The following is a 26,120-nucleotide window of genomic DNA, read 5'->3' as shown; positions in this document are numbered from 1 at the left end:
AGTATATATAAAGTATGGCACGACCTCCGAAAATCCAAAGTAAAAACATATTATGAAAGGACGAAAAGTGGAAATTTTCGTTTGCAAAATCTAATTCTAGTATCTAGTATTGGTCATGTGAGCTGATGTGATCTGTCTTGTCTCACTTTGCTTCCGTCGATCTGTCCGTCTATCTGTCAACTCTTAACATTTCCATCGTCCTAACCTAGTTTGTCGAGGATGGTGTTATGGAGTGTAAAAGTAATTCTTAAGTGTTTGGGTTTCATTTCACATAATTGAAACCATGTTGAATGGCTAAGACACATTGACGACCTGCAAACAAGGGCTTCTTATTTTCGTGATGTTTTTGTTTTTATGTTTATCACAACTACCAGCACCAATGTCTCTCAAGGATTGGTTGACAGATATTTATGACCTGATATTGATATATAGATTATTTTAGAAGTGCTGGTGTCTTGAGTGTAGATTGGTTTGCATAAGAACACAGAATCAAAATAAAATGTTCGCATGATCTTCAGCTTCTGTTTTTGGCTGCAGCTTTATAAACTCAATCATAGATATGCAGAATGAATCTTTGACATGAAGTGCGTAAGGCAGCAACCATTTGATTTTCTGGGGGGGGGGGGGGGGGGGGGGCTATGTTTTTTTTTTCTGTGCAAACGTTTTTTTTCGCCTTCGACGAGGAACATCTATTATTTAGGGACAAACCGAAAACAATTTTTTTCTTTCAATTTTAGCATAACATATACAAAAACCAAAGCGCTTCATACTAAAAATGTGCGCACGGTCAACGCTTTTACAACCCTATAAAGTTACAAAAAGAAGCATTCAATACTTATAATTACATTTTTTAGCTAAGATCATGAAAACACGATTTTCATCTCAATTTTTTATTTAATTCACCTGTGCACTTTATTGTGGGAGCTCGTGTCATCATAAAGGATAAATGTTATTGTCTAATGCAATTGTTTGAGGAATAACACGTGATGTGCAGTTAGCCAATCAGAATAACGTATTATAATGAAACATACATCTAATTTAATTATTTATTATAAAGAATTAATAGGAATCTCAGAAATAAAAAAAAAATCTTTTGGCTTGTAGTTGGATGCTACATATGACGAACCATGTATTTGAAGCACGTCTTATTTTTGTCTACCTTTATGATAATGTTGTCTTATAAATACGTCTTACACAAACATGATTAATTATTTGATACCAGAAAGGTAATACAAATACGGATATTTCTTGGAAGTGACGGTTGTACTATGAAAGTTACGGTCATCCTTTATAAATTACGGTCATCCTTTCGAAATAACGGTCATCATTTTACCAATCACGGTCATCCTAATTATATGTTACGGTCATCTTGAAAATATTTTAAAGATGATTTACGGTCATCTTAGCGAATTTTTCAAATCCAATTTCCCGTTTTATACACGTCCCTCGGTAGAGATTTGTGACTTCCGTGTGAATCTTTTATAAATTCACATCATACCAATGTATGCTTTGTAAAGAAAATGATGTAGAAACACCTTAACAAACAATACAAATACTGACCTAATTTTTCGTCCGACATCTTGGGATGACCGTGAATGCAGTTACGGTCATCAGCTTTACCCCAGTGATTGATGTATGCAGATAGGGAATCAATCCATGACAAGAAATCAGATCATGAACACGGGGCATATATCTCCCATCAAAGGAACAGCGGTACGCTTTTATTGTTGTTCTTCATTTCAAAATCACAAGACAAGGCCTTTAACATAGAGCAAAAACTCTCACACCACTGCAAGGTTAAGATGGTTTTTAGCTAAGGTTTGAGCAGATTTTTTTTTTGGAAAAATGACGTTTACCGAGAATCAATCCGTGGAGTAATGTCAATAAATGAAAACGGTATTACAAATCAAACGTAACTATACCGTCATATGTGCATGTTTAAGAATGTGGGGCACGGTTAATTAAAACACTTGTGACTGTGATATACCATTAAAAACCTTACCATTGGACAGCACTATGTGGAACTGGGGGAGACACATTATAGATCAAACATCATGAAATTGAATATTTTGTCCAGAACTATACGAATGAAATTATGATAGATCCGAATTTTATTCAGATTGTACTATTAAGAAACCGAAGTTTTTTTCGATTTGTTTACATAAACTTATTAAATCAGCTGCAGCATTAATATTATATGTAGAACTACATTGCATAAAACAATGGAAATAACATTGTATATTGATATAAACGATCAAACTTGTATACTAAATAAATAAATGATTTGGAAAATACATTGAAAGTATAAAAAGTCATGAGAATTCCGAATGCAATTAGGTTATATCCGGGCACTCTGGTTCTAAAACCTTGGTTCCATCTGGGTTTTCTGGTTCTGAACTTTGGTTCTTTGGTTCGAAACCATGGTAACTGGTTCAACATCCGGGTTGTTTGGTTAAGGCAACCCAACTTCTTGGTTCCATCTGGGTTCTATTCTAGATCATTCTAATGTTCCCGTTGGACATAACAGAAGATAACCACAAGTCTCCGAATAAAAAGGTAAAGTAGGTCAAAGACGCTATTATTATTTTATAACATTAAACATTTTAGCATCAACGGTAAAGGAAGCTATAAGGTATTTATCTTCTCATTTTAATTATTTTGATAAGGAAACTAGATAAAAACAAAGCATCGTATAGATTTTTAAAACAAACCGAAGTATACAGTACATCGAACATCCTTATTTAATTCAATCGTCACAGTTTGTTTTGTTTTGTTTTTCTTTTACTCATCCCTTATTTACGTAAATATGTCTAGACAGTGGCGGATCCAGAACTTTTCCTAAGGGGGGCCCGCTCCAGTCATGCTTCAATCATTCCCTACATAATCAACCAAATGTTTCCCACGAAAAGGAGGGGGCGCCACCCCTGGATCCGCCTATGCTAGAAGTTTTAAAACCACCCAATTAGGACATGTTGTTTATATGGCTAACGATATGTGCATCTAGCCACTTGACCAGTTGACGACTTGCATATATACTTGATTGCACATTGATTATCAAGTTCGACTGAATTTTATTTAATGGCTTTTTAATAATGTCAGATTTGAAAGAAATATATGTGAAGTATATGTAACAAATCTTTTTGTTTAAAACAGAATGTTAAAAGACATATAAAGGAAAGCGATGATCAATAAGTTGGTAAGCTTCAATTAGTTGGAAAAAAAGTTATAAATATAAGAAAATGTATAATTATGTACAATAAATTTGTCAAATTTGATACTCGTTCAGTCATTGTGAAGGGCATGCATATACTCATTCGGTCAAAAATAAAGAAATCAAAATTAAGATTGAATATTTTTATAATAAAATTATGTGTACATGTGTTAATGACAGTGCTAGTGTGTATCACCAGCACAATAGTCAGAACTTCTGTGTTGGCGCCATGATTAAGGGGCATAAAGAGTTACACTAGTCCGTCTGTCCCGAACGTCCCATAAAAACGGGTTCCGCTCTCCTAACTTTAGTTTGCCTCAACCAAATACTACCAAACTTATACACAATATGCATGATATATAAAAGAAGCTGGTGCATGAGTGCCAATGAGAACTCTCCACAAGAGACTAAATGACACAGAAATTAACAGTTATACAATGTAGCTAAGGTCACCACATGGTCTTCAACAATGAGCAAGGTTTATACCGCAAAGTCAGCTATTAAAGGCACCGACATGACATTGTAAAACAATTCAAACGAAAAAACAAACGGTTTAATTTATGTACAAAAAATAAACGAAAAACAAGATAGGCACGTGCATATAAAATAAGGCAGGGTTAAACATGTTAGCGGGATCCCAACCCTCCCCCTTATGTGGCATGAGGGCCAATGATAACTCTCCACAAACTACTAGATGACACAAACACTAACAACTATAGGTCATATACAGCTTTCAACAATGAGAAAAGTCAATACCGCATATAGTCAGCAATAAAAGGCACTGAAATGACGTTGTAAAACAATATTTAAACGAGAAAATAAACGAACAATTTTATGTACAAAAAATTAAGGAAAAACAAGTATGTTACACATAAAAAACGACATTCATTGAATTACAGGCTCCTGACTTACCACAGGCACATACATACCGAATAAGGCGGGGTTTGAACCTGTAAGCGGGTTCCCCACCTCAACACAAAATCAAATTTGAAATTTTTAAGTGTCAAGTTTACCGTTCAAGCGTTATCGTGTCCCTTTAAAAACATATGAAGTGCTGACTCTTTCGTTTCTTTCTCTTAAATAAGTCTGACTCAATCAAATGTTAGGAACCTTATACGCGATTCACATTACCCCATAACACAGATCTATTAAGTTCGATATTGGGTCCCGATGGCGTCACTGTTCATGAGTTTTTATATGTAAAAAGTTGTGGTACGAGTACCAATGATACAAATGTCAACCCGGAGCCTTGAGATAGGAAAACTGCTAAATCTATTGTTTCCGTTCTTTAACTTTAATTTGCCTCAACCAAATGTTTTGAAACTCATTCACAATGCTTATGGTCACAAAACGGTCAAAATTACGCGAATCCTGCATCTATATGTGGAAGTTTACTCATTTTTTTCACAAGCAGGGGCATCTGTGGTTAATAGACATATTCTACATTTATTTCAGTAATCAGCTTATTTACCTATTGAAATCTTCTTTAAATAGACTTATCTTGCACATTTTTTTCAGAATCTCGGTGCAGTTTGGTAACAGACAGTGATATTTCAAGTTAAATGTGACCAACTTAACAAAGTGTTTCACTAGATTGAGCTCTCTGTCTAAGTGTACTTTACAGGTTCTTAGCATTGAGTTCAGTGTATTGATATCCGTATACCTTCTGTGTGAATTTTTATGATGTAGAAGCAGACTATCCATACCTACATGTCCATGAAATGAAATCTAAGGTAAAATGATTGAAACATTTTGCATTATCTATCACAACTGGCAGCACACGATGCTGCTGAAGCAGTAAATTTTCTTACTTGATATTCACGAAAATTAAAGGATTTAGTTTCATCTGAACCAAACATTCTTAAAAATTGAAAATTGAAATGTGGAATGTGTAAAAGAGACAGTAACCATGTCAAAAGAGCAGAAAGTAGTCAAAGGCCACTAATGGGTCCTCATAGCTGACTATGCGGTATGGGCTTTGCTCATTGTTGAAGGCCGTACGCGACCTATAGTTGTTAATGTCTGTGTCATTTGGTCTTTTGCGGATAGTTGTCTCATTGGCAACCATACCACATCTTCTTTTTTATATCTTCAACAAAGCGAGAAAATCCCTCGCCCAGAGTCGGGCTTCAGATGGCCCTTAACAAAATGTGTGACAGTTCAAACTCCAAAGTATATAATAAACTACCATGATATATATACCATGTACACTCTAAATAGGTCAACCCTATGTGTTAAATTTTATCAGGTCTAAATTTAGAAAAACTACGTCATGTCGTGTAAACAATGTTCAAATTAAGCCAGTAATAAAACAATACAATAATACATATATATATATATATATATATATATAAAACGTCTGTATAGTAGTCAACGATTTTCCCCACGAGGGCGCTGGATCGTTACGAGTAACGATACATGTACACAATAAATAAATTATATAAACGCCTAAAAAAGTGTACACAACAACTCCAAATACAAAGAAGGTAACTATAAATGTAATTATTTATAAATATTTCGGATAACAGATATCCTTCGTCAGTCAGATTCTGATGTGAAATGAATCATCTTTGAGTCTCGTTAGATTAAACTTTTACTAAATCTTGAATTTTATACAATAAAAAAAGTCAAACCGAACATCAGTAAAGACGCTTGCACCATTCTAAAAAAAATGTTAACATGACATAGGTTATATGGTTTATTACAACAGAGAGCTCATATATATGCTTTAAATACAAATAATAATGTGCGATGTGAACTAGCACAATTCTAAAACTGTATCGGGAACGACAATTATGATGATATAACATGTATACGCATGATAACGTCTGTAAAATTACCAAATAGACAGCACTGAACGATCTAAATATTTGAAATTGAGAGTAAAGTAGTTACAACAGAGTCTGAATATTTAAACATCGTGAACAAACGGCCGTAAAAATGTAATAATATTTTTTTACTAAGTATAACTAGAAGAATGTGGCTAGGTACTTATACATCCCTCAAAAAATTAAGCAATTTAAATTGGTATCTTCAACAAATGTATTTAACAAATGAAAAAGGTTGAGAAAAAGAAACAGAGACTGTAATAATAAGTAATATAACCTGAATGTGAAGCACTACACGGAGTCGAACTACATCTTTTCATTTATCCCATTTGGTGCCAAAGTTGTTAATTTTCGTATCCAAAATCTTTCCCGAGCGAGTCTATCCTCCTTAGACCAAGCAGAGTTGTGGTCAATGATTTTAATGGTCAGTCGATTGAGATCTGCCTTAGTGTGGCCAGGGGATCTCAAATGTCGACTGAGAGGGAGGTCTGGCTTGCATTGGTAGTCGCTACGATGGCCGTTCAAATATTTAGATCGTTCAGTGCTGTCTATTTGGTAATTTTACAGACGTTATCATGCGTATACATGTTATATCATCATAATTGTCGTTCCCGATACAGTTTTAGAATTGTGCTAGTTCACATCGCACATTATTATTTGTATTTAAAGCATATATATGAGCTCTCTGTTGTAATAAACCATATAACCTATGTCATGTTAACATTTTTTTTAGAATGGTGCAAGCGTCTTTACTGATGTTCGGTTTGACTTTTTTTATTGTATAAAATTCAAGATTTAGTAAAAGTTTAATCTAACGAGACTCAAAGATGATTCATTTCACATCAGAATCTGACTGACGAAGGATATCTGTTATCCGAAATATTTATAAATAATTACATTTATAGTTACCTTTTTTGTATTTGGAGTTGTTGTGTACACTTTTTTAGGCGTTTATATATATATATATATATATATATATAAATTTGTTTTTGTCTTATATAGTGACAATATAATAATCATAATTTTATCACGGGACAATGTATTAAAAGTGTTTAATACTACTTCCTTATTTGTGTAACATATGCTGTTAACTTCCTTTGAAAACAAGGAACAATATTGAATAAGAAACTATTTCAAAATGTCTGAAGAGGAGTGCAGAATATGTGGCTATGTTAACAAATGTAACCAGTGTGCTATTTGTTTCATAGAGGGTTGTCAGAAATGTATTGAACTCCACAACGATTCATGTAGTACACTAAAAAAGGATAAGATCCATATCTGTTCTGATCATGATGATTTTGTAAATGGCTACTGTTTTATCTGTTTTCATCTTGTGTGTAAAAACTGTTCTAAAGATAGACATATAGACCACACTTTTGTCTCAATACCAGAGGCTGTGCATAATATACGTAGAGATTTACTTATTTCTGTTAACGATTTGGAAAAAAGAAAGGCCCAAGAAGAGAACGCCATGTCACAATTCTGTCAAAGGAAAAATGACTATGAACAGAAACCGCTTGACTTTATAAACGCAGAAGAAAACAAATTGCATGAGGTGATAACAGATACGAAAGAGTCACTAGTAAAACAAATAATTGCTTTGAACGAGAAAAATTTGAGTGCTGCTAAGGAAATTATTCCTAAGCTAATGGCAGCGAAAACCAATTTGAATTGTGTCCAGGGTGAAAGATTTCCAATTGTATTTCTGTCCAAGTGGTCAAACCCGATGTTGGTTATTGATATGCATGATGGCATTTTGAAAGGTAGAGCATCAGCGGATGACATAAGTATGAACAACAATGCAGACATTACCAGGATTTTCCGAAATTCTTTAGTCACGTAAGTTCATATCATTAAACACGTCTTATAATGACATTGGCATTATTTTACATTAAAACTGAAGATATGCGCAATATTTATTTCTGTAGTAGAAGATAATTCAATCGAAAAGAGTGAATTCATGAAAACGGCCAGACATCTTGCATCTTGGGTCATTTCATAATGACTTGTGTAATCAATAATGGTCCCGTCATACTACATTTAGGATCTACTTAGAGAGCATTAAGGGCAGACGATACAGTTACAGCGGAGGTAATGACGTTGCTAACGTAAAATGTTATTTTCGCGACGTCAAACTGTGACATATTGGGAAAAGATGCATTTTTCGACTGACTTTTATCATTCAAACTGATTTAATTTGAAAACGAGTGCATGGACCCCTATTTCTTAAAACGACATTTTGTTTCATTTTGCAGGGAGATTATGTGAACCAAATTTTATAAAACTGTAAATAGTGCAATTTTTTTAATGTTGATTAATATACAGCAAAAAGTTACGTTTTTTTCTCAATTCATGACCATTTGATAAATATGCGTGATTTCTGAATAGAAATTGCATAAGTTTTTAGGATACTTATAAAATACAGAAATTACAAATTATTAAACAAAAAACAATTTGTGTTTATCTTTTAAAACAAAAAAGTTATGGCTTTTTTTCGAAAGGGAAAATACTGCAAGAAATCCGAATTTTTAGCAAATATACAAAATTTCGACCTCATTTAACTCAAAAAGTAGCACATGAAGGTATATTTTTTATTACATATTTGTTTTAATCAGGCAAAAAATAGCATTTATGGAAATTTTCATCAAACTGTAAATACAGGATCAAAACTGTATCGTATGCCCTTAATCGATTAACTCTTGTAAATAGTTTCCCCTTTATCTTTGTTTTGTTAACCATTTCATCGGTATTATAGAATAAAGGAATGATTGTTTTTTATTGTACGTTTTTCCTGTGTTACCTTTACTGGTTTTAGTAGTTGCGATAAAAACGGAAAGAAGGTGGTCTTTAAACAATACAATACCTAACCACATGCTACATGTGCTAATCTGTCTTTCCAAAGTTAGGCGGTTCTTTTTCACTTTTTAATGTTTCGCAAATTACTCAAAAACGTCTTGTAGACAAACCTTTGATGTCTAAATTTTTAAATAATTATCTTCATTCAATGAGATATTTAGATTAAGAAACGGTTTAAACAGATAATGATGATAGATGTTTTCAGTTGAAAGCTGTGAGCTGAATTCTTTATGTCAAAATGCTTGAAAATTCTTGTCAATGAATACCTAAGAAAACGTAAAAATTTGTAGATAATGAAACTGCTTTCAACTTATTAACTTCAAATCATGATATTAAAAGGTTTCAGTCACGAGAAACAATAAGATGATACCAAAAAGTAAAATCACAAAAATACTGAACTCAGAGCAAAATCCAATCGGAAAGACCATAATCACATGGCAAAATCAAATGACAAAACACATCAAAAACGAATGGACAAGAACTGTCATATTCCTTACTTGGTACATGAATTTTCAAATGTAGAAAATGGTGGATTAAACCTGGTTTTATAGCGCTAAACCTCTCACTTCTCACTCTCACAAGTGAAGGTCCAATAAAAAAATCTTTACTCGAAAAACTAAGTAAACAAAGAAATAATGTCAACTTTGCTATATATATATATATTGAAAACCCTCGGTTAAATGGCTCTTTGTATACAGAAACCATCATTCGAGGGAGTAATGAATCACTGAATTAGTTTCACACTTGGTAATATGTAGATGGTACATAATAACGCTCACTGTTTTTTAGCTGATATTGGATCATTCCCGAATAGACTTAATGAAGTCTGGTAAAACAGATAACAATTATACGCGTAAATACTTAATTTTGTAAATGAAATATGATACCTTAACTATACTTTATTATGTATAGGCAATCCGTTATATAATTTCTATCATAGTTAACAATATCAAATGCGTCCTCATTGATATTTGATACGGATATTATCCGTATCTTTTTTGTGTTGGTTACTATACTAAATTGATAACATGCGTGCTACATGGACTTGCAAAGAAGGAAATGCATTGGGGGTAATACGTTTCACATATTCCTGGAAAGCATGCTATTATTTCTCTCAGTCGGCACATATTCCCATTTCACTCCTGATATACATAGATTTCCACTGTCCTTTGAAGCAAAGCATTTTTAATTGCTAAATTAAATCCAGCATTAACAATCCAAACTATGTAGATTAGACCGCTGATTTTCCCGTTTGAATGGTTTTACACTAGTAATGTTCGGGGCCCTTTATAGCTTGTTGTTCGGTGTGAACCAAGGGTCCGTGTTGAATGCCGTACCTTGACCTATAATGGTTTACTTTTATAAATTGTTACTTGGATGGAGAGTTGTCTCATTTGGACTCATACCACATCTTCCTATATCTATTTATAGGGTCTTACTACACATGCTACAGGACGGAAAAATTCCATTTAATCTGATTTCTCCTCTCTATTTATTCCTATGATATTATACTACCACTTACTTATTTCATAAAACAGAATTTGAAGAAAAAAAATGAATATTATAAGTATTCTAGTAGGGACCTCTCTCATTGTCAACTGGGTAATACATATATATTTGGAAATATTATATATGAATATAGACTATTGTAATGGCTATAATATTGATATACCAAAATGATAAACAATAAAACCAAATAGCCGTTACCCATGCCAAGAGCCCTATTTAATAACAGTTTTGCTAGGCTTGATATGCACTTCATAAACAGTACACGGGGGTCAATAGTTTTATACATTACAAGGACCAGTTATTGGTGAGCGCAAACAGTAAATTGTGACATGTGTCATTTGTTTTGAGAGGGTGGTTGTTTGCTTTTGATACAAAGTTATTTTTCTTCTTATATTTCTGTTGTTATATTTGATAACCATAATTTCATTTTCGAGTTTGTGTGATACAAATTAGATTTTATCGAGTGACTACTCATTTCATAATGAAAACGATTGTATACTATTATTTTTTAGACATTTAAATCCAGACATACAGCATATTTCAGAAATAGCAATGAAAATGCCAGGAATGGTCGCAACAATTGATCAGTGGAAAACGCAAGGGGATACAGTGACATTGCCTTCTACAGATTCACCGGAAATAAACACATTCATTAAAAACATTGAAATCGTATACAACTTTATTATTCAACTGAAAAACGATTTGTAAGTTTATTGTTAGTACTTCATATGAAAGCAAATTGGAATAATGCTTTCCCCCTTTACAATAGAAATGTGTTATCTATGTACTTATAATTACATTAGATGTATGCATGTTTTATTATAATATTTTATTCTGATTGGCTAACTGCACATCACGTGTTATTCCGTAAGCAGTTGCATTGCTCAATACAACTTTTCATTCATGATAACACGTGCTCCAACAATAAAGTGCACATGTGAATTAAATGATAAAATATATAAAATTCGTGTTTTCATGATCATAGCTAAAAAATGTAATTATAAGTATTGAATGCTTCTTTTTGTAAATTTATAGGGTTGTAAAAGCGTTGACCGTGCGTACATTTTTAGAATGAAGCGCTTCCGCGCTTCATACAAAATGTACTTCGGTCAACGCTTTTACACCCCAATAAATTTACAAAAAGAAGCATTCAATTCTTAAATAATATTTTGTTTTAATTTTTAGTATTCATTTCATGGGGGTAAATTGATATTAATAAATAGTTAGATAAAAACGAAAGTGAAATAAATGTCATACTACAAATGTATATATATAAGTTTACCTTCACGGAAACTCAAAAACACTCAATCTATATACACGATATATTAAACATAGTTTAACAATTAATATTCTTCAGAATAAAATCTCAAAATGATCTGAAAAGATATATTGACAAAAGTGCAGAATGGACAAACAAAGAAACAACTGCCAGAGGAAAAGAACAAGAGATGCATTTAATAGTTGTAAATCAAAAAGACAAAAAAATGTAAGTTCACAGAGATATAGAATTATTCATCGTTGTTTGACCACAATTGCCTCCACATTTTCAGTTTTCCTCTTACATAAATTAAACAAGACGGAATTAAATCTAACAAGGACAGAATTATTCTCTCACCCAAAGATGAATATGGCATACATATTTTTGTAAATCATACTTTTTAATCGGATTTACGAAGAAAACAAATTGGTTATAGTTTTGGGGATGACGGAGAACGGGCAGGCATCCGAGGGACGGATGATCATATAATGGGCTGGCGATCATCATGGCGGGTGGGCAGGCGACTTCGAAACAGTGTCCGTCCGTCTACTCATAAACCGTTCGACAAAAAACTTTCCAAATTTAATATGTGGTTACTGATAACAGAATTACGGAGGTCAAGTTCAATATTGATGATTTTCATTTTCATTGTTCAGGTGTTATAGTTTTTGATACATTGAAAAATGGTCGATTTATGAATTTTAAACTGCAGTATACTAATGTTGCATTTATCTTTCTAGTCGTTTTCGTGCGTAGCCCATGAACCGTTTATCCAAAGCTTTTCACATTTTGATATTTTGTAACTGATGACAAAATCAAAGTCAATATGCAAAAGGAATTTATTAGTGTATAAGCTCGACCAATTCACTCACAAACATACCAGATAAGCCCGAGGGTCTTTTATTTGTTTGTGAGTGAATTGGTCGAGTTTATACGCTAATAAATTCCATGACTTGGTACAGTTTTATACACCAATAAATTCATTTAAAAAGGAGTATAATCCTTATCTATACTATTAAACGAGAAGACCTCATTCTGGGTGTCGTCTTCTCCTCCTTCCACAATAAATTGATCATTGTAACTGTATGTCCAATAGGTACCATGCATAGTCGCATTTGTCATCCATTCTTATGATTATTCAGTTTCGGTTTTTTTGGGAGAAAAACGGAAAAAAAGAAGTCCGGATATGTGTCCGTCATCAGAAGTTTTGTAAATTGACTTAGGGAGCTACCATTTGATTTTTTATGGGGGGGGGGGGGGGGGGGGGGGGGGTAGGTGGGGCTAGGATGAAAAATTTTGTCCTGCATTTTTTTTTAGCTGTAATCTCTGTCCTGCCTTTTTATTTTTCACTCTGTTCGTTCCTGCCTTTTTTTTTTTTAGTTTATCCTGACTTTTTTTACCTAAATTATCTCAAAACTCCTGTCCTGCCTATTTTTTTTCAAATTTCATCCTAGCCACCCCCACCACGCCCCCCCCCCCCCCCCCCCCCCCCATAAAAATCAAATGGTAGCTCCCCTACATACCCTATATTATCATGTTTTATTTAAGATTCATTGACTGAATCGTTTTATAAGAATATTGTCCCAAGTGTAAACAACAATCCAGGCCGTGTGAAAATAAACAAATCATTTGTGTAATTCACTTATCGTCACGTAAATAACGACACATGCATAGCCTATATTATCATGTTTTATTTAAGATTCATGCAAGCCATTTTCACATTGACTGAATCGTTATATGTTGTCCCAAGTGTAAGCAACGAACCAGCCGGTGTGAAAATAAACACAATCATTTTTTCATTCACTTATCGTCACGTAAATAACGACACAGACATAGCCTAAATTATCATGTTTTGTTTAAGATTTAACGACACAGGCCCTATGAAAAACAAGAATGTGTCCATAGTTTACAGATGCCACATCCGATCGGCACTATCATTTGCTATGTTTTGACCGTGAAATGGGGTAAAATCTAATTTGGCATTAAAATTAGAAAGATCATATCATAGAGAACATATTTACTAAGTTTCGATTTGATTGAACTTCAACTTCATCAAAAACTACCTCGACAAAAACTTTAACCTGAAGCGGGACAGACGGACGGAAGAACAAACTAGAAAATGTAATTCCCATAAATGGGGCATGAAAATTTATTGTTGAAAGTAAAAACTTTAACCTGAAGCCGGACAGAAGGACGGACTTACAAACGAACGGAGGAATTGGGCATACAAATTTATTGTTGAAAGTGAAAGTAGTGATTTGATCAAAATGAAAGTAGGGTAGAGATTAGCGGGAGGCAAGACTTATTAGGAACGTCGGGATCTGGTGCTTTTAAGCTCGGGATTTCGGAACTGATTTTTACGGGATGCGGGAATATTTTTATTTTATTTCGGGATGTCGGGATATGAATTTCGTTAAAATACGCATCTCGGGATTTCATGTTTTTAAGGCAAGCCTGGGATTTCAGAATCAGGGCCCCTCAGACCACCCCTCAAATGAGCGTTAGTCATTTATACGAGATTCAAATCCTACCATTGGCATGTTAATAGGGCTTTCAAATGGAAAAGCACTGATGGATTGTTCTACAAGCACATTTTATTACTAGTATCTAATAATAATGGTATGTAAGCAGTTTCATTTGTTTCATGATTGAAGCGGTGCAAATTTTTAATTTAATTTGACTTTTATCAAAAAATGCATTGTACCAAAGAGGAAGAATAATTGTGGCATAAGGCCAAAAACACAAAAAAATAATCGAATTTAACAGAAAGGAAACACATAACGGAGGGCTTTTTGATACCTTTTATGAAATTCTCCAGTCAAAATATCTTTTACAAAAAATCATCCTACAACAGTTTACAAGCTGTATATGCCCGCGATTTCGCGGGTGTGTTCTAGTAATTCTTTAAAATTAGAGATAAGGAATTTATTTTACTAAACTCGTAACCTCTATCACACATAAATTGTATATGTTTGGCATTGAATTGGCCTAGCGCATGAATATATTTGTTGCTTAACGTAAAAAATATGAACTCCTTAAATTAGCTATCTGATAAAAAAGAATTTAAAACAAAAACTCTTATTATCATCCAAATGAATGTTTAGTGTCAACTGTTGATAACGCTAAGTGAGAAAAAAAAATTGTCAAGCAAAAATGTTTTTATATCGTCGACATCTTGTTCACATTGGTAACGAAAAGAAGTTTGATCAACGTCGTCTATCGAAAAATTAAAAAAAAAAGTCAAAACCAACTACCGGAAGTCCTCTCAACCAATCATATCAACGTATTTCCTAATATGCAAATCGTATACGAAGTATGAGTACTAAACTAACTTGCTTTTCAGTAAAAGTGAAAGATGGATAATGTTGTCTTCGCAATACTTGTAGTGATTTGCATTTATTTGTAGGATGAATAAAATATAGGAAATCGAACCATCAGATTGTTACAATTTAAAAACAGTTATTATGTATTTCGACAGGAACATATTTTCACTTTTTTGGTACAAATAGTTATCAAAGGTACCAGGATTATAATTAAGTACGCCAGACGCGCGTTTCGTCTACATAAGACTCATCAGTGATGCTCATATCAAAATATTTATAAAACCAAACAAGTACAAAGTTGAAGAGCATTGAGAATAAAAAATTCCAAAAAGTTGTGCCAGATACGGCTTACGTAATGCCTGGGATAAGAAAATCCTTAGTTGTTCGAAATATTCAAAGTTTTGTAAACAAGAAATAAAAATGATCACATTATTGATATTCATGTCAACACCGAAGTGTCGACTATTGGGCTGGTGATACCCTCGGGGACGAAACGTCCACCAGCAGTGGCATCGACCCAGTGGTGTAAATAGTTATCAAAGGTACCGGGATTATAATTTAGTACGCCAGACGCACGTTTCGTCTACATAAGACTCATCAGTGACGCTCATATCAAAATATTTATAAAACCAAACAAGTACAAAGTTGAAGAGCATTGAGGATAAAAAATTCCAAAACGTTGTGCCAAATACGGCTAAGCTAATGCCTGGGATAAGAAAATCCTTAGTTTTTCGAAAATTTCAAAGTTTTGTAAACAGGAAATTTTTAAAAATGATCACATTATTGATAATCATGTCAACACCGAAGTGTTGACTACTGGGTTGGTGATACCCTCGGGGACTAAATGTCCACCAGCAGTGGCATCGACCCAGTGGTATAAATAGTTATACAAAACTACACTAAATTACAACATCATCATAACGCTCGAAAAATAAAATAAAAAGAAATGATAACTAATTAGAATAAAAATATGACTTTCGTAGGAAGAAGGATAAAGCAATTACAAAATGGTGTGAGTACATATCTCCCAATTGATACGATATTCGCGGTCTGTATTTCCTGTCATGAATTCCTTGATAGAGGGTTGCTGCTCACAAGGAAGTAATTAAACAAATAGTTCCAAATAGTGAAGTTGAAATCATCCCTTCGTAAATTTTACGGACACCATTGCGGGTTGGTTGACCGTTATGAATATGTTTATTTTGTCGTAACTTCAATCCCGTTCCCTTTTCATGAATGTGACCTACCGAATTATACTATTTAATGGGTCTGGAATACCATGAGCAACACGATGGGTGCCACATGTGGAGCAGAATCTGCTCACTTGAGATCACCCACATTTTTTTGGTGAAGATCGTGTTGCTTAGTCTTTAGTTTTCTATGTTGTGTCTTGTGTACATTTATTTATTTGTATGTTTGTCATTTCTTTTTAGCCATGGTGATGTCAGTTTATTTTAGATCTATGAGTTTGACTGTCCCTCTGGTATCTTTCGACCCTTTTTGAAAGCTGCAGGACTCCAACTGTTATTAACCAGTTATTATGTTTGTGTTGTTCGCACTATGTGTGTCGATATAACAAAACTATTGTAACTAACTGTCATACAAGTGGGAAGTTTTTCTAGCAGTAAAAACAGATCTAACCCATCATTTTCCTTGGAATAGTCTTGTTTTGAATATTTAGTTTTTGAGAGTTGTTTTCCAATCGTTCTATTGTTTTATATAGTCGGGCATTCTGTTTTTGTCAGGGTTTTTGAACATACCCTTTAATAATTTACCGTTGAAATCAGTACTTTTGTTCAAATATTTGTTTATATAATTTTACAAGAAGCCAAATTGGGACGCTGATATATCTGGTGCAATTATATTATTCATATTCGAAAATTTACCAACTGCATGTATACATTTTTAAAAATGAATGGGGACGTTTGAAGACAATCTTGTTCATATACTATCTATTTGACTTTTATAATTACAATAATTACAATATTAATGAAAATTTCATTTTTTAACTTTTTTCCTTATCACAGACAAAAATGCGAAGAAGAATTAAAGAAAAAAGACGAAGAGATTAGAGCGTTAAAAAGTTCTAAATCAGGCAAAATGAAATCAAATCAACACAATAAATCGTGTATGGATTTAGATTCTCTACAACAAAGGTAAAGTATCAGGAATGCAAAGAAAAAGAATCCTCTATTACGAAGAGAAGGTTATCATTCGTGTCAATAAGGGGTAAACATAAACGATTCTGTTCGTATGTTTATAATTATTTTTTTCAAACACTCTAAACAGGTACAACAAAATGTAATGAGAAGGTCTGGAAACCCAGACCCAATCAGTAATCTTCCTTATCAGTAAATAGGAAACTCGATTCAGAAAGGGGAACCAGGAAGACAAAATAAACTGCACTTTGTTATATCATAACCATCTTAAAATATTGTTAACGACATAATTGAAATATGTTAATTTTAATAATGTAAACAAATGTGTCTAATGTTTTATAAAACAATCTCTACTACAGTTGTTGTACAAGTTTATATCATTATATCCTGTTGAAAAACATTATCAAGCTTTATTTCATTCTCAAAGAATTAGCCACACGAAATAAATATGATTTGAAAGATGCATATGATCGACTAACAAATGTAGAGTTTCAAACAGGCGCGTAGCTCCCTATACGCCAACACGCAGTTGCGTGCACATCAATTCGGCATGCAAAAAAAAAAAATTGCAAAATAAAAATTTATAAATCAAAAATTTAAAGGATACACTTACGAGTATTCAAATGATGTAATGTCATTAAATAGCGGCATTTGGTTTCAAAATTAAAGTTTTATTGCAGATGACAAAAACGGACAGTAACTTGAATTTATTACAAGATTATAATTTGTTATACTCTTGTAGTTTCGGAGAACATTTTACAGAGTACGGTTTATCTGTTTGGAATGCGATATACCAATCGGCCATTAGATTTATCAGAACCTTTCGATATCGTTAAATATGCCGATGCGATGTGACTACCAAAGCCAATCACCCTGCAAACACGCAAAAATAGTCTTGGAAAGTCTCATTATATTTTGCGTCCATAGACCACATGATAATTTACGAGTAATATCTTTAATTAATAGTCTTTAATATTGTTAAAAGTAGTATAACACTATAAAACGTAGCATAACACCATAACAAGTCTTTTTCTCGGGATATATCAGTTTGTTTTGGGGATATAATGTTTTTCTTGTATTTCTCGGGAAATCGTGTTACCGGAAAATGGTTTGGTTTTTCGGGTTTTGGCCATAGGACGGTTAATATTGAGAAGCTACATGTACAAAGGTATATGATAATTTATGGAACTGGAGTCGCGTCTGCATGATATCAGTCAGAAAAATCACTGCTTTGTGCATATCTGCTTCCTCGTGTTGTAGGAAATACAAAAAACGAACAAATCACAGCATTGTTTGAGACATACGAAACTGACTTGTCATGTAATTTTGACAAATTCAATCGGGAGGTCGCTCGATGGCGAACACGCTTGATTACATCTCGCGGGTGCTACCGCAGAGAGATCGTTCAGTGTACTACGTCTGTTGAAATCATAATTATGTACGATTAACAACGAACAACGACGGTTTAGCATCGCTAGCATTGCAGCATGTTCATCGGGATTTTTGTGTGAATATTGACAAAATAATAAAGAAGTTCGTTTCTGCTAAGACCCGAAGGGCAGATTTTGGACAATTTTTAGTAAATTCCATAACACGAAAATGTGTTGTTTATGTATTCAATTAACCATGCTTTATTCTATTTAGATGTTCTATTCAGAAGATTTTTCAATAGTTTTTCATTCATGAATTATGCATAAATCCTATGTACATGTAGCTTCTCAATTAACCGTCCTACGGCCAAAACCCGAAAAACAAACCCTTTTCTGAATAAAAGGGTCCCAAAAATTTTCGCCTCGCTTCGCTCGACGGTAAATGCTTGCACATCATTTCATTCTAGCTACGCCCCTGTCAAATGTCGTCTGCAAAACTTTGCTAGCGTTATAAGTTACCAAGAATAGTGTCCTATTATGTCGTCATAGTTTTTAATCTGTGATTTTTATTTCACTGGTGTTTCTGACTGAAATTTTAGCAATATTAGTTTTAAGGTGTTAGCACAATTGAGTGTAGTGAGGTGAAAACAAAATTATGGTATGATTATTATTAAAACAGTTTTTTTTGTGTAAAATTGAGACACAAAACATGTAAGAGACGTTTTTAAAAACACATTAAAGCTCTTGTATATCAAAAACTATCTTTATTTTACAATTTACAGTTTGCATGCAGCTAATATGTTGAATGAAGAAAACCAAAGAACCATTATGTGCATGGAAAATCAAAGAAATGAACTCCAAGATTCTATAGAAGATAAAGATAAATTAATTCAAACTTTACTCCAACAGAAAGATGAACTACAATCAAGGTTTATCTAAATTTTAATTTGTTAAGTTATAAATGAAATAAATCTTAATTCTTTTATGTATATTATATTTGTAAGTCAAACAGTTCCAATGGATATATTGAATTGTATTACTAGTAAGTGTAAATTTTCCTATTTGATAAAATGCTTTCAGCAATTTGACTTTTCTTCACTTTTCACTTATTCAAATACGTTAAGTACAGATAATACTGACTACTTTTTTAAATTTTGTACTCAAATACTTATTTACCATTCAATGACTACAAATCTTATTCAGATTGAGTAGCATTGCTGGCGAAAAGTTAACAAAGGGAAATCCGGGAATAACAGACCTTAGTGATCCAAATCGTCCAATGAAAATAAGTGAACGGTATGGTGAACTTTATGATAATGAATGGACAGATGCTATGGTAAACGTTGAACTTCTTAAACCACATTTCCCTGACTTAGAAAAATCAGAGCTAGATGAAATTATCGTACGTCACCTCTACAGAACATTAATGGTATGCAATTATGATTTTGATTTACAGGTTGCACTTTGTAAATACAGCTGTTTCTCAAAACACGCCTCTTTTGGGGAGTAATAGAATATTCATAGAAAATTAATTTTGTTTACATACTGGTTCCCAGTTATGCTCTCTGTGTTCCATATCCCAGAGACAGAACTTGGGAATGTTACCAGTAAATAAATCTGTGGTAACCTTTCATTCGAGGTAGGGGTAGTTAAGAAAATTAGTGTAAGTTTAAACTCTGAGAAGTTCAGGACATATAAACGTTGAAAATATGCCGCACAGCCCTATATTTTGACCTTTGAAAAAAATTGTGGTGCATATGAACTTTCAATTCTAGGATAAGATTTTTTTCAAAACTTCATAGTAAAAGTGGTACAGTTTTAGCCGTAAAAGGAGTTCCTATGGGAAATTGCATTGTCAATATTTACAGAAATGCAACCTATATAGGGTGAAAAAGGGGAACATTCAGAATTAAACCAAATTTGCTTTATTTCACAGATTTTAAAGAAATTAACTCAAATAAGAAGTTTTATAAATATTTAATGAAGATTGATAGAATCCTGGGCCTTAAATATGACGACTCAGCATAAATTCACAGTTTACAGTATGCATAGTTTACTTAAAGTCCTGGATACAAAATTAAATCATAATATTTGCATATTTGTAAGTTAAATTGGTAAGAAGTGCTTATATTTACTCTTCGCAGTCATTGAAACTCATAGATCCTTCCTGAATATTATTTATGGGGTATTTGTGTCCTTTCGATAACCCAAAAGTAAGCCGCAACACCTAAATCTGCATTTTTGTCACCACGGCATAATAAATACAAGCTAGAAAAACAAAAATATCTCAAGAAAACTTACAATAGTGTGTTCTATCCTGAATATGTACTAAATATTCCAAATTGCTAGAAACAGCAGAATGATTTAGAAAATTTGAGGCCCCAGGGGCAAAAAACATAGAAAATTGCCTACCCTCTGGGTCATAAAACAAATAATTTAACTTGTAAATGCTACGATTTTATGATTTTAAAGTTCTTGATATAGAAAACAATAACTATGCTTGGAAGTTATGCAAAAGTCAGATGTTAGCAGTCATCTATACAACATTTTAAGTGAATTTATATCTCAGACTGGTATCTGCATGCATACAACTATTGCAAATATGGCTTTGTTTGAACACTTCTATTATATATAGTAGCTTAATTGTGTCAGATATATGGTTACAGATGATACTGTTGTGACAAGAATTCTAAATTGACCATTTGAGGCAGAAAATGTGTTCTTTAATTGACAAATAGGCATACAGTAAGATGTGGACTGGAGAAAGAGGTTGGATTGGATACTTTATATAATCTTGAATGTTGTAATGATTGATTGCTAAACATTACATTTCTGATATTCTGATATGCTTTCAATATGTTATCAAAACAATTTTTAACAGGTTCTAGGCATTTTTTATCAGAAAATATGCAAATAGGGTAAGCTGGCAATAATTGTCTTGTTTTCAAATTCTTTAAAAAATTGAAACAGGGGAGGGGGTATAAAATGTATAGTAAAGAAAAACTAAGAGTATACACAGTGATTTCTTTAAAACTTTAATTCTGATAAATGAGTATTAATGTGAGAAAAACTGATTTTAGAGAGTTTTCTATTTGAATAAATGTCTGTATAGGTTGCACTTTGTAAATACAGCTGTTTCTCAAAACACGCCTCTTTTGGGGAGTAATAGAATATTCATAGAAAATTAATTTTGTTTACATACTGGTTCCCAGTTATGCTCTCTGTGTTCCATATCCCAGAGACAGAACTTGGGAATGTTACCAGTAAATAAATCTGTGGTAACCTTTCATTCGAGGTAGGGGTAGTTAAGAAAATTAGTGTAAGTTTAAACTCTGAGAAGTTCAGGACATATAAACGTTGAAAATATGCCGCACAGCCCTATATTTTGACCTTTGACAAAAATTGTGGTGCATATGAACTTTCAATTCTAGGATAAGATTTTTTTCAAAACTTCATAGTAAAAGTGGTACAGTTTTAGCCGTAAAAGGAGTTCCTATGGGAAATTGCATTGTCAATATTTACAGAAATGCAACCTACAACGTATATATATATATATAATTATATTGAAACTGACTGTACAAGATTTCTATAAACTTCCAATGATATTGTGAACCTTTAGCTGATGTTGTCAGTGTTCAATATTTCTTTTTTTTATCAGTTCTCATGTATGTTTAATAAGTTAAAATGTATACAAATTGAATAGGATTAATGCAACATAAAACTGAAAACAAAAGAATATACGAAAAGGCCATTCATTGGTCGTTTTCAACCGAAAATCCACACTCATCTACCAAATAACATTCGTCATATGTTCGTTTGAAATCAGGGTGTCGAAAAAAAAAATCATATAAAACAAAATATCCCTATTTTGCTCATTTTTCCTTTGATCTTTTTTTGTGACAATTTTTAATATCATGCTACTAGCTTGAGATGGAAAATCATCGCTAGAAACTAAGGAGCCACGTGGCGTTGCTGATGAAATTGACATGAAATTGACAACGTCGTTATAGGTAAAATAGCAATAAACAGATTATCATTGGTCATCTCGCCTTGACCGACTCAAGTGAGAAAATCGATCTCTTTGACATAACCAACGATAATCTCTAATTATCATGTTTTACATATTTCAAGGATGGCTTCGAACTTGCTACAATAAGTGTAAAACAGTAGATAAGCTTCTAAAATAACCTCATTTTGAGTTTTTGTCATTAATAGTTAGATGTAAGCAATAGCTGAACTCGAAACGATATTTTACTAAATTTTGACATATTTATATAACATCATAATCATGCAACCACAAATAACCTGTATGTCCTAAAGCGTCCTGATTACTAGATTGATCTGATCAACTATCAGTGAAATTTACATATTTTGAAAAATTTACTGTTTTTGAAATTGCAAAGGCCAAATATTTACAGTTATTGTAGTACCCCTTTACAACAACAGGAATGCCATATCTGGATCACACTCTGATTTTTGTTCTTCTGGAGAACTTGAGGTTCAATCCCGGTAATCTAGTACAAGTTTTGTTTTGTATAAATAAATAACTTTTTACTCTTTAATGTGATAACAGAAGAGTAATGTCGTTGTGCATTGTTGTTTCAAAAGATCTATTTTTCTTTAGTTTTGTTACAAAGAGTGTAAGAGAATTTCACTTGAACAGACACAGACAATTCGACAGACTATAGCCAAGAGCTTAAGTCTACCTATTGACTCATCAGTAAGTATATTACAACGCAGTATGTATTACCGCAACCTTATTCAATAGTACATATGAACGAGTGGAAATAGTATAATATATATTTTATTTTAATTTAGAAAAAATGAAGAATAAACATTATATTAAGGTTATTTTAGAATATATTTGAGAAATCTTTTGGAGTCATTTTATTGTCATTGAAACCAAAAACAATTTGTTCCATTAAGCTCTAGAAATACAATCTGCAATTAAAAAAACATTATACAGAGAATGAGGTTTCATCTATTTAGTTAATATTTTTGAACATAGGAATCAAACAATATTCTTGAATTAGAAATTGTCCAAGATTTAAAATGTATAACCTTTGAACTAATTTTACATACCATGTTAGTTTTTATTACAAAATAATTCATATTGATTTAATTATACTAAACATTGGAAACTCGTCAATAGACCAGCAAAAGTAGAGTTTAAAATTATCTTACAGGAACATACTGAAACAAATTTACCTGGTTGGAAGGAAATAAGTTTCTACCGCAAACATCATGGTGATGATTTCGCCACCAGTTTGATCACAACATGCACAAGTCAGGTAAACAATTAATATAGAACAAAATACAGACTTTAAAGTTGAAATCATATACGAAAGATTTTAAGGTTCGAGAAAAATCCCTAGATCTATTTTCTTTTTTTTCTACAAAAATACCAAACTCGAAAGTGTGAAATTAAAAAGGAGGAATTCTATAAAGACCTAGCTCCATTAACCCACGGAACCTCTGGAAAACAGCTGTTGTTTTCCTGAAATGGAGCCGGGGCGTCCTTTTCCGATGAAAACGTTTGTTTAAAACTGGTTTGATCGCTTTTTAAACCTTCAATTATTACCAAGAAAAAATTGCATCTAAATAAAAGCAACAGTAGTATACCGCTGTCCGAAATTCATAAATCGATTGAGTAAAAACAAATCCGGATTACAAACTAAAACTGGGAAAAACACAGCAAATATAATAGGAGAACAACAACACAACAGAAAGACAACACTGAAATGAAACACACACAGAAACGAACTATAATATAACAATAGTTATTTTTTCTTATGAAATTCGTCGATAACTAAAACACATATTTGAAAAGTCTCTAAGCGAATTCAAGATAACTATATTGCATAGACTTCTGTTTATTATTTGACGGCTGCATGTTGTAGTCTAGATGTCTTAAGATTATTTTTTTGTCGTTGGGTTGCTGTTCTATTGACCAAATATCCTCATCATTTATCTATATTCAGTTCTGCTTATAACTTCATATATTGACAGAATGGTGTTTTTTATATAATATTTTGAAACAAAGCTTTTATTCAGATATATGTACTAAAAGCCTTTGTTACTGAAATGTCTAAAACATACTGATACATCGTTGTACCTGTAAAGATACTGAGTTAGCTCTAGATTTGGTCCATCATATTTGTGATGAATTCGTCAAACATTAATTCTTGCGTTGATTGCAAAAAAGGTAGGAAGAGGTTATCCTTCTCTCAAAATATGTATATAAAATTTGAGGTTTTTTTTTTCCATGTTGATACTTTATCCTACAGACATCAATTGTACTTGTACTACAAAAATTTGTGAGAAATTATTAAAAAATAAACCATGAATCCCGAAAATAAGCATACGATCTGTCAATTAGACTGTACATGTGAAAATGAGCACCAATATTTCGCCATATATCCTTCAATAAATTGTAAATTTTATACTGTATATACTAAGACCCGACATGACAAAATATAAAATAATTCAAACAAGTATGATAGATAGCACCCAACGACAACCAATGAATTAAAGATGCTTGATTTAGGACGTGCATATACAGACTGTCCTCTAATCAAACATGTATGCAAGCGTTCAAACATGTGTCAGTTATTAAACAGCACAACATAAGAACAAACTGCAATCATTAATCCAAAAAACTTCAACAGATTGTTTAGTTTTTATCATTCGTTTTAGAAAGTATGTGAGGACATTCTGAAGGATTGGCAGTACTCTCGCAAAAGTGAAATGTTTATGGAAGAATTGTTGAAAACGCCCTTCTTTGAAAAATGTGTAAATATGTGTTGGTATATGGCTATACAGGAACCGATGATGTACCTTGATGACAAGCTTCAGATTGATACAAGATATAACAAGACTGAATACAAAGAATATGTCCAGAGTGGTGATAAAGTTCGATATATTGTGTGGCCAGCACTGTACTTGCATGAAAAGGGACCGTTGCTTTATAAAGGAGTCGTACAGGCTTACTTTTGAAACGTATTCCTGTTATATTATATTCTGCTACTGTTATCGTGTAATTATTCAAGAAAATGAGAATCATACCTGGACAGTCACAGTGAATAAATATTGTTGAGGGCATATATATAAGTTTGCTTTATTTCAATATGGATCTATTCACAGGTTTCAGGCAATTGATTTGTAGGGTTGATAGCAATATGTCATAAATATGTTGGTAATCTTACAAAATTTAAAAAAAAATAGGTAACACCTTTTGATATTTAGATACATGTTTGACAATAAAAGTATCAACATTTATACTCCACCTCACATTTAGTACATTTAGTCAAGATATGAGGCAATAATGAATCAGTTACAAGCATATAATGTTGTAACATTGTATTCGATATGATTTGAAGATTTTTAGACGTCCCCTTGAAACGTTCGAAATTATTACTCGTGGTTGAAATGATTATGTAATGACTTTACCAAACTTATTTCTTTTATACGTGTTATTGTCATATATTGGAAAGATGCTCTCTCATGGTTTATATATTATTTTGTGTTGTTTGAACTTCTCGGAGGACCAGTTTCACGACTTCATTCTTTGTAAGTGTTATACCATTTTTCTTAAAATTTCCTGTAC

General features: G+C 32.7%; 2 protein-coding genes across 3 annotated transcripts in view; one reads left to right on the top strand and one right to left on the bottom strand.

Moving 5' to 3' along the window:
- Positions 1 to 26,120, bottom strand: part of LOC139486786 (ragulator complex protein LAMTOR1-like) — a 513,831-nt gene that overhangs the window by 356,474 nt on the left and 131,237 nt on the right. The gene's annotated exons all lie outside the window — the stretch shown is intronic.
- On the top strand, positions 7,100 to 25,806 carry LOC139485475 (interaptin-like). The gene is made up of 9 exons (XM_071269988.1): positions 7,100 to 7,878; positions 10,917 to 11,108; positions 11,762 to 11,890; positions 17,013 to 17,141; positions 19,297 to 19,443; positions 19,718 to 19,943; positions 23,139 to 23,234; positions 23,701 to 23,805; positions 25,211 to 25,806. The coding sequence occupies exons 1-9, from the start codon at positions 7,178 to 7,180 to the stop codon at positions 25,508 to 25,510; spliced, it is 2,025 nt and encodes a 674-aa protein (XP_071126089.1). The 5' UTR covers positions 7,100 to 7,177; the 3' UTR covers positions 25,511 to 25,806.

This window comes from Mytilus edulis, chromosome 8 (genome assembly GCF_963676685.1).
Source record: "Mytilus edulis chromosome 8, xbMytEdul2.2, whole genome shotgun sequence".
Taxonomy (NCBI): domain Eukaryota; kingdom Metazoa; phylum Mollusca; class Bivalvia; order Mytilida; family Mytilidae; genus Mytilus; species Mytilus edulis.
Note: the sequence above shows the minus strand (reverse complement) of the source record. Positions and strands in the feature narration are given on the sequence as shown.

Excerpts from the sequence above, each read along its gene's own strand:
- LOC139485475 (XM_071269988.1), top strand. The coding sequence starts at position 7,178 with ATGTCTGAAGAGGAGTGCAGAATATGTGGCTATGTTAACAAATGTAAC. Across the intron at positions 7,879-10,916 it reads TTCCGAAATTCTTTAGTCAC|ACATTTAAATCCAGACATAC; the intron begins GTAAGTTCATAT and ends ATTATTTTTTAG. Across the intron at positions 17,142-19,296 it reads TTAGATTCTCTACAACAAAG|TTTGCATGCAGCTAATATGT; the intron begins GTAAAGTATCAG and ends TACAATTTACAG.